General features: G+C 41.2%; 2 protein-coding genes across 2 annotated transcripts; one reads left to right on the forward strand and one right to left on the reverse strand.

Moving 5' to 3' along the window:
• Positions 1-812: 812 nt before the first annotated feature.
• adat2 (adenosine deaminase tRNA specific 2) lies at positions 813-2,885 on the reverse strand. Its single transcript, XM_017427423.3, has 6 exons — positions 2,659-2,885; positions 2,268-2,372; positions 1,617-1,767; positions 1,431-1,537; positions 1,142-1,214; positions 813-925 (listed from the first exon to the last, which is right to left on the reverse strand). The coding sequence occupies exons 1-6, from the start codon at positions 2,752-2,754 to the stop codon at positions 897-899; spliced, it is 561 nt and encodes a 186-aa protein (XP_017282912.1). The 5' UTR covers positions 2,755-2,885; the 3' UTR covers positions 813-896.
• A 422-nt stretch (positions 2,886-3,307) lies between these two features.
• pex3 (peroxisomal biogenesis factor 3) lies at positions 3,308-8,451 on the forward strand. The gene is made up of 12 exons (XM_017427397.3): positions 3,308-3,534; positions 4,489-4,620; positions 4,700-4,781; positions 4,904-4,947; positions 5,047-5,168; positions 5,387-5,453; positions 5,538-5,592; positions 5,718-5,856; positions 5,940-6,010; positions 6,089-6,211; positions 6,566-6,662; positions 7,836-8,451. Exons 1-12 carry the CDS (start codon positions 3,462-3,464, stop codon positions 7,917-7,919), a joined length of 1,089 nt encoding a protein of 362 aa, XP_017282886.1. The 5' UTR covers positions 3,308-3,461; the 3' UTR covers positions 7,920-8,451.
• The last annotated feature ends 509 nt before the right edge of the window (positions 8,452-8,960 follow it).

Consider the following 8,960-nt stretch of genomic DNA (forward strand, 5'->3'; position numbering starts at 1 on the left):
TCCTGCTCCTTCCTTCCATCAGTTGTGACCAAGACTCCCAAAAACTCTTCCTGGTTCAGAACCTTGACCTCAGCCCGCCTCAGAGTTCACTGAAGGTCAGAACCTCCTCCTGACTTCAGATCAGGAGATTTTCTTCATGAAAACTTTTCTCTCTCATTTACACGCCTCAGATTCAACTGCTTCCTTTGGTCTTTGACAGTGTGTGTGTGTGTGTGTGTGTGTGTGTGTGTCCTTCATTAACACGTGGGCTCCTTCACTTTGAGGCGACACATGAAAACATTTTTGAAAAATTCTGCTTTGCATTAATTTGCATAAATTTACATGTTAATGAGGAAAGGAGCTGAACTTCTGCTTCAAAGAACAAAAACATCTCAAACATCTGTTCTTTAAAGGTGCTAGAGAAGGAAGTTCACTTTTTTGATGCTGAGGATAAAAAGTAAACAATAAGACAACCTAAAAACAAACAAGAGGTGTGTGTGAGGGGAAGTTCAGCAGCAGTGTGTGTGTGTGTAACGGCCTCACACTCGTTCTCAGAAAAAGCAGCACAGAAACTGGTTTGTTTTACATCAACAGTTTCTCTACAAACAGCGACGGCGTCGTTAAGAAACGCCACAAAACGTTGCAGCCGTTTAATGTTTGTCAGATTTAGTTTTAACTGCAGCGCCACAAACTGAAATTACAGCCGAGTCGCTCAGAAACGAGTTAATAAAAGAATTTAATTTGAATGTTTTAGTTTTCACTTTTATGACAGGAAGTTGTTGGACTGCTCCCCCTGATGGTGAACTAACGAAAGGAATTTAAAACAAGTCAACACTGATTTATGTTTTTATTAGAAAACTGGGTGGATAAAAACAAAACACACATAAAAACAACAGAAATCCTCTGGATAGAGGGGGTCAGTCCTTCCTTGTTTTGGGGTTTGGAGCTGAGGAAACAGAAATGAATGAGAATTAAAAACATTGAAATGATGGAGCTCACACTCAGAGTGGGTGTTGGGATGACTCTCAGCTACTACCACAACAAATTTTAGCTCAATATCTGCAAAACTGACTGATTCAGCCATTTTCATAAAATAAAACAAACAGATGAAAGAAAAACTGCCAAACGTGACGGAACAGAAGGAAACGATTGTTCTTTTTACCGTTGGGATTTTCTTGTTTGTAGAAAGTTTTCAGCATCTCTACAGCTTCTTCTGCTCTGTGACCTGAAACACACTGAACACACACACACACACACACATCATCATCATCATAAAAAACACTGATGGAACCAGCAGGTGAGCACAAACACCTGAGCGCTGGAGTTCATAACCAACAGCAGTGAGCTGAACTCTTAGAAACCCCTTAGAAATTTGTTGAAGGGACAAAGTTCTCATAAAAACTCAGAAACACACACACACACCAACAGGAACAACCAATCAACATACACACCTTGAACGCTGTCCCGGTGTGAGGAAGGTCCGCAGAGGAGATGTCCAGAACTGATCCGCAGCCCCCAAAACGCTCGTTTCTGCAGCCGTACGCTACAACGGGGATATCTGAGAGCAGGTGAAGGTCCAACAACAAGGTAACACACACACACACACACAGGGAGGTGAGGGAAGGAGGGGAGGATACTGAGGAGGCGCAGGGCTGCAGCACACATGATGCACGGCTCCACAGTGACGTACAGAACCGTCTGCTCACACGTGTGCCTCACGTCCAGGTTGTTATGGCGACACCAGTCCAGCACCTGGTCCAGGGCCACCATCTCAGCGTGACGAGTCGCCTAACAACACACACACACACAGAGGCGTCACTCTGAGGCCACATGTCCTAAAGACATTTTTCTTTATAGAAGACACTTTAGTTCTGTTTTTTGCTGAATAAATGTCAGTTATTTTCTTTGACTTATTCTATTTTGCACAGAAAAGTGTCTCTTTCTTCAGGGATTGAGGATTAATTCTCAGGTAGCTAAACTACCTCCAGAACCCCAGATTAAATCTCCTTTAATCCTAAAATGTAAAAGGGCATCTTATCCTTCAGACTGGAGGATTTGGGTCATAGTGGGTACTTTTTCTAAATTGATGACTATCATAACTGTACATCTTAGTGGCAAGTAGTGAGTAGAACAGGTTTAATGTCTGACCAACAATCTGGAGCTAAATGTCTTCAGAATAAATGAGATTAGAGCAACCATCAGGAACCAGGAGGAGGATCCTGCTCCACAACATCAGCAGTATTTGTTTGGTGGTTTCCTCAAACACATTTAAAGCAGGATATTCTTACATTTTTAGTCTCATTGACTTCATTCCTTCCCCTCCCCACCACTTCGTCTTCATAGACCATCAGACATCCGACGGGGACCTCTCCGTTCTCCAGAGCATCTCTGGCCTGTAGACAAACAATAACAGGAAGGTCAACAAGCAGACTGAACATTACAAATCAGGAAAAACAAAATGAATACAGATGTTGAGAACTGTCAAGGAAAAACAGTTAATATAGCACTGTGTTATTTACCAAAATGCATAAATTTACTGGAATTAATATTACATTTACAATTAAAGCGCACTTAGTGATGAGAAATACTAGTATATATTTATAAATAAAAATATATATAGAAAATAATTTATAGCTACAATCTTTTTAATTTTTTTTTGACCGAACAGGACAAACTCGCCATTTCGAAAGCGCAGCACATCCACTTCTCGATTTCTTCATCATTCGGACAAAAACTCTCTAATAAATCAGTTTTACGACCCTCCTCTGTTCCCATAGCAACTGTTGTTATGTAACCTCCGATTAAAATGGCAGTATGTTTAAATTAAAAGTAAGTTTGGAGCTTGTTCTGTCGTTTTTATAAAACCCTTCACGTCTCTAAAGTGTCTCATTGCCACAAGAGGGAAGATAATATTGGACGGACCGAATCTAGAAGCAACCAATCAGATCGCCGCCTTCTGATGACGTCAGGTTAGACGACTAAAAACCGGAAAAAGAAAAATCTGCTTGTGTGATAAAAGCACACAGGCAGATTGAATTGAATTGATTGAGGAATTTTTTTAAAAATCTGCATGTACATTGTGTAAAATTCAAGAGTCAGTTTTAATTGTGAATAGTAACAAATATTTTAGTGTACCACGAATCGTAGTTTTGTTTAATTTTGATATATACACATTATTTCCACATTTGTACAACAATGATTATATTGTTTTTATGCACGTTTCTAATCTATCTTAAAGTCGGTCCGATCACCAAAATAAAAATACACGCTTTATCCCCATTTTAGTAGTCCTGACTGTAACTTATTTTGAAATTCCAACCGGATGTTGCACCATGATCGGTTTAAATCCTAACTTCTGACAGCTAGCATAGCAGCTAAAGCTGCACCCTGAAACTATTCATTTAAACATGACTGTTAAATAGTGAGTTAAAAAAATTAAAATAAAAGTACGAAGAAGATTTTAGAGATTTATTTCTCTGAAAATGTTTTCGTCTGTATGGAATTTTATCAAACGTCATAAAAAGAAGTTTATTTTCACCGGAGCTGTGGTTGGAGGTAAGTCCAGTTAGCTTCTGTGCTAGCAGCGGATACACGCCGGACTCCGCCAGGAAAGCTGTGAAAAAAATTTGGTTTTGAGATAATATTAAAATAAGCGCGTCGTAAAATATGTTTAAAGAGCGTTTAGGAAACGTTAAGATGATTTGTTCAATTCGGCTGCAGTGCTTTTAAGAATTAACCAATATATTTAATAATAAATATTAAAAGACCCCATATTAGTCCCATTTTTTTAAACAGAAAATAACCCTACTTTATGTTGTAGTTTATATGTACTTTGAATGTTTTCTTATAAGCAGTCAATAAAGACATATTACTTGATTTATGTTTTTATTATAATTATTTTGAGCAACAGTTGACTCCTTTCTGGCAAAAATAAATAGGCTGTAATTCTCTGTCATGGTTGTGGAGGAGTTGTGGCCCACTCTTCTTTCCAGCATTGCTTCAGCTCATTGGTTTCTGCTCAGCTCTCTGAGGTTCTGGACTCTGACTGGACCGTTCTGTTGTAGATTAGCTGCTGTTTGGGATCATTGTCCTGTTTGGTCGGACAGATGGCCTCACATCTGACTCCAGAATCAGCCCAAACCATCAGCCCTCCACCACCGTGCTGACAGCTGGGAGGAGCTGTTTGACGCCTGTAGAGTCTGAGATGGAGCACTGCACTGTCTCTTCATGTTTTCCCCTTGTGAATTATGTTTCTCTCTATAGAATGATGTCCAGACAGTTTAGAAATGACCTTTGACCCTTCCTAGATTGATGCAACAGTTTCTTCCTTAAGGTCATTGCTGATGTCTTGCCCCCTTGGCGTTGTTAACCTGTATGTTCCAGAACAGCAGAAAGTCTCACACTGATGATGATCAAACTGTGGATAATGCCTCAAATGTTCCTTCCGGCCTACAGATTGCATTCTGCTGTTTGCACATATTGACCTGTTTCTTGATGATTATGTCTCAGGAGCGTACCTTTTGGGTAAATATGCTCAGAAGAAGATCAAGGAGGTCCAGGAGAAGGAGGCGACGGAGTACATCGCTCAGGCGAGACGACAGTTCCACTTTGAGAGCAACCAGAGGACCTGCAACATGACCGGTAAGAGTCTGAGCTTTAACGGGTCGTTACGGAGGAAGCAGAGTTTAGTCTCGTCCCTCACAGGTTTTGTGTTTCCCAGTGCTGTCGATGCTGCCGTCGCTCCGAGAGGCCGTCGTCGCTCAGCTGAACTCCGAGAGCCTCACAGCTCTGCTGAAAACCAAGTGAGAAGAGTCACAGCTGCAAAGAAACAGATTCATTCATTCTGTGACACAAATATGCCACTGTTTGCTTTTTTTCAATGTTAACATGAAGGAGAAATCTTTTATTTTGTCTTGATTGACAGACCAGCTAATAAACTGGAGATCTGGGAGGATTTAAAGATCATCAGTAAGTGTTTTTAGTCTTTCACACGTTGTGACGTTTGTAACAAACACTTTAGTGGTCACTGAAGCTGATGTTTTTGGTCTCAAACCTTGTTTTCTTCAGGCTTTACCCGCACCATCGTCGCCGTCTACAGCACCTGCATGCTGGTTGTTCTTCTCCGAGTTCAGCTCAACATCATCGGAGGATATCTTTATCTGGATAACTCTGTAGGAAAGAGCGTAATGGTGAGGAACGCACACTGCCTTCAAGATTCCCCATAAAAACGTGTATTCCTCTGCAAAAACAAACGTCAAATAAATCAAACCAAAGCAGCTAATGTCCAAAGAAAAACTGATAAGGACCACTTTAAAGGATCAGAAGAAAATCTGTCTGCTTGAAAAGAAAATGAAACTAGATGAAGACTTTTAAGTGATTCAGTGTGACATGTTTGTTTTTCCCCCAGAGTCCTCTGGCTCCTCCGGACGTCCAGCAGCAGTATCTGTCCAGCATCCAGCATCTGCTGGGAGACGGTGAGACACGGCCAGAACGAGACACGTTCCCTCCTCTGTGGTTCTGCAGCAGAACCTCATGACTCTGTGTGTGTGTCCCACCAGGTTTAACAGAGCTGATAACAGTCGTGAAGAAGGCCGTGCAGAACTCTCTGGGGGGGTGAGCATCTTTTGGTTTGCTTTTCTTTCTTTGTTTCGCCTAAAATGGCCGAAACGGTAAACTAGTTTCAACCATTGGGTGTTTTCCTGTGACAGCTGATGAGTTTTCTGTGTTTCTGTGTGCAGCGTTTCTCTGAAGCAGAGTCTGTCTCTGCTGGAGCTGGAGCAGCAGCTGAGCTGGATCAGAGCCGAGGTGGAGGCCGACTCGGACCGGTCCCTGTCCTGGTACCTGCTGGCGGACGACGAGAACGCTCTTGCCGATCAGGTCAGACGTTCAGCTGCGATCAGGCAGGAAGATGTCCCATCTGAGGCTGTAACTCAGGCTTCTGGTCTGTTTCCCCCCTGCAGGCGTGTGGATTAACAGAAAACGACGTTATGACCATCAGATTACTGAATGAGACCAGAGACATGTTGGACAGGTGAACTCACCTGTGTGATTTCTTCTTCTTCTAGTTTTATTTTAAAAGTTTAACTTCCTGTTTCGTGTCTGCCTTCAGTCCGGACTTCACCACCGTTCTCAACATCTGTCTGAACCGAGGTTTCTCTCGTCTCCTTGACAACCTGGCCGAGTTCTTCCGCTCGCCTCCTGGAGACTCCGCCCCCAGCGCCGCTCCTGACAGGTACCGTGTTGACGGACTCACCTGCAGACCAAACGGAACCCATGCAGAACTCTTAAGCGTTCTGGTTTCTGTCTGGGCCTTTTAGCAGCACGTTCAGGTGCTGCAGTCCTGCAGGTTCTGTTTCTGTTAAAGGTTCTAACGGGCCGGGCCTCATCAGTCCGAGGCAGCATTAGTTACTTTTATTGTGAAACATTATATTTTAGAGGTTCTGTCTGCTAGCTGAGGTTTATGGTGACGTTACGTTTGGATAAAAACTCGTCTGTGATTTGAACCAAATGATGTGTTTCAGTGTTTTCTCAGAGCTGATGGCGGTTGAAGGTTTTTAATAAACTTGGATGGTTTTTGTGTTTTCAGCCTGTCTGTGGTGAGTTTGCCGCTGGCGAAGATCGTCCCCATCATCAACGGTCAGATCAACACCATCTGCAGCGAGACGCCCAGCCACTTCGTTCAGGTGAGCGTCAGAACGCCGCCGGTTGTTTGCTCGCGTCAGAACTGCGTCAGGTGGGCGAAGCTTAGAGCGGCAGAGGCGTTCCTGTTTCTTCTCTACCTGGAGGTCCTGAAGGAAGCAGAGTTTAGTTTTTCAGTTTTATTTAAAATGAGATATAAATTTATTTATTTCAAGCTGGACGTTTATGGTACGGTGGCCTAAAGATGTTTTCCAACAGTTTAAATTTGTACATAAAGAAGAAAATCACCTTGAATCCGAGCATTTTCTCTAAAAGGTAAAAAAAACATTTCCTGAAAGATAAATTAAAAAAAAAAACTTCATGTTTCTGAATCTGTTAAAGTTGTTTTTTATGTAAAACATTAATAAAGCTAAAAACAAACTGTGTTTTATAAAATAAGTGATTTAAAAAGTCGGAACTGTTTTATTTTAGTCACGTTAGTTTTGTTAAAATTCCAGATTTAATCCTGATGTGGGAAAAATCAGATTATTTTTGTTGTTTTATTTCTAATAACTGAAGATTCTCTGATTTCAGAAAAGAGGTCAGGTGTTAATTATTTATGTTCAGATTCTTGTTAATTTTGTTTAAATGTGTTTTTTTATTATTATTATTTTGCTCCAGTTTGGTTGATTAAAACATGTTTTCTCTGATTTACATTTTAATACCTATAAAGAATTATTTGTTGTATTTGTTTTCTTTTTAAAAAGCCTAAATATGCCTGAAAATCAAGGTTCATCTGTTTAATATATATATTGTTTTTAACATGAATATAAATTTATGCTGAAAAAATTTTGTTTTGTTGTGCTTGATCAGAATATCTTGATTTTTCTTTTTCTTTTTATTGATTTTTTCTTTTACTGTGAAAGTTTATTTTATTCTTTAGTTTTATAGAACTGAGTTCTGCTGCCTTGTTTTTGTATTCAGTTTATTCAGTGATGATTGATTTAAACTCTGTCGGCTTTAACTCAAAGTCCACGTCGTGTTTCTGTTGTTTGCAGACAGAAAACCAATCAGAGTTCCTCTTCCTGATCAGATTACAAGAGTAAAGAAGTAATATGCGTGAACTTTGACCCCTGCTGTCAGTTCAGCTGTCGAATGAAGACCAACATCTTTTTCTCTAACAGCTGAAATTAGTTTTTAAAAAATCTAAACCTTTTCTTTTTCTGTTGATCCTTCAGGACCTGCTGTTGAACGATCGGGTGAAGGAGTTTGCGGCCAACGTTTACGAGGCTTTCAGCACGCCTCAGGAGCTGCAGAAATGATCTCTGGGACGAAGAGGAGGACGAAGAGGAGGAGGAAGGAGGGAGGAAGTCTGTGATGTGTCTCTGTGGGAAGAAACAAACTCAGGGATGAAGAAGAAGAAGAAACCTCTGGCCTCAGATGCTAGGACTGTTGCATCATGGGAACTGGAGTCTTGATGTGGTTTTATTTCCAGAGACCTTCGGAGCGTGCGGTTAGGAAGCTGCCGGTCCTGTTCAGAGTGGATTTCAGGGGGTTTATTTTTCAGTGTTCGGATTCTTGGACCCGTTTTTCTCTTTGTCTGGTTCTGTGCACATCATCATCATCATCGTCACGGTCAAAGAGGCAAGTTTACTTCAGTTGTTCCTCCATGGAGATGGAAACTCGGACTGCTGGGAGTTTTCTGATCCTCACAGAAGAAGCTGTGATACTAAAAACACAAAGACACTAAAACCATTTAAATAAATGCAAAATTAAAATATAAATGATTGTAGTTTTAATTAATATTAAATCTAAAGCTGTTTGTATTAAAACAATCAACCACAGATCTGTTCACTTCTGTGTGAAAGGCCTGAATTTATTCATCCATTCACTCATTCAGGCCTGATTTTATTCGTCCATTCACTCGTTCATTCATCTCGTTGCTGCAGTTCCTTTATTGCCCAGTAGGTGTTGCTCTTCTTCAGCCTCCTGTGGTTCCAGAGGTTTCTGCCTGATGTTTGTTAGTTTTTGGATCCGTGTGGCTCCGCAGAGCCGGGACGTCCGGGACGTCTGGGACAGCCCCGTGGTTTCCCCTCAGCTCTGCGTCGCTCCCAGTTCCTCCTCCGTGAAGCAGCAGGTATGTAGGTCAGGTGTGCCTGGCCCTGACTCAATTAACCTTACATGGTTAAAGCAGCGCTGATATCAGCAGATCAGGTTGTTTTGGTTTCATCACAAACAGCTTCCGGCTGGAATATTGTTTCTATATTTAGAATTCCTCACAGAAACATCTTCCACTCATAAAAACTGAACTTTCCCAGTTTAACTCAGATTATTTATCTGTTTTCACCAGAAGTCACCTTTCT

Source organism: Kryptolebias marmoratus, linkage group LG19 (genome assembly GCF_001649575.2).
Source record: "Kryptolebias marmoratus isolate JLee-2015 linkage group LG19, ASM164957v2, whole genome shotgun sequence".
NCBI classification, from domain to species: Eukaryota; Metazoa; Chordata; class Actinopteri; order Cyprinodontiformes; family Rivulidae; genus Kryptolebias; species Kryptolebias marmoratus.

Coding starts and splice junctions, on each gene's coding strand:
- adat2 (XM_017427423.3), bottom strand. CDS start 2,754: ATGGGAACAGAGGAGGGTCGTAAAACTGATTTATTAGAGAGTTTTTGT. Junction 2,373..2,658: donor TGTGCTGCGCTTTCGAAATG/GCGAGTTTGTCC, acceptor GTTTGTCTACAG/GCCAGAGATGCTCTGGAGAA. Junction 1,768..2,267: donor AAGTCAATGAGACTAAAAAT/GTAAGAATATCC, acceptor GTGTGTTGTTAG/GCGACTCGTCACGCTGAGAT.
- pex3 (XM_017427397.3), top strand. CDS start 3,462: ATGTTTTCGTCTGTATGGAATTTTATCAAACGTCATAAAAAGAAGTTT. Junction 4,948..5,046: donor GGAGGATTTAAAGATCATCA/GTAAGTGTTTTT, acceptor TGTTTTCTTCAG/GCTTTACCCGCACCATCGTC. Junction 6,212..6,565: donor CCCAGCGCCGCTCCTGACAG/GTACCGTGTTGA, acceptor TTGTGTTTTCAG/CCTGTCTGTGGTGAGTTTGC.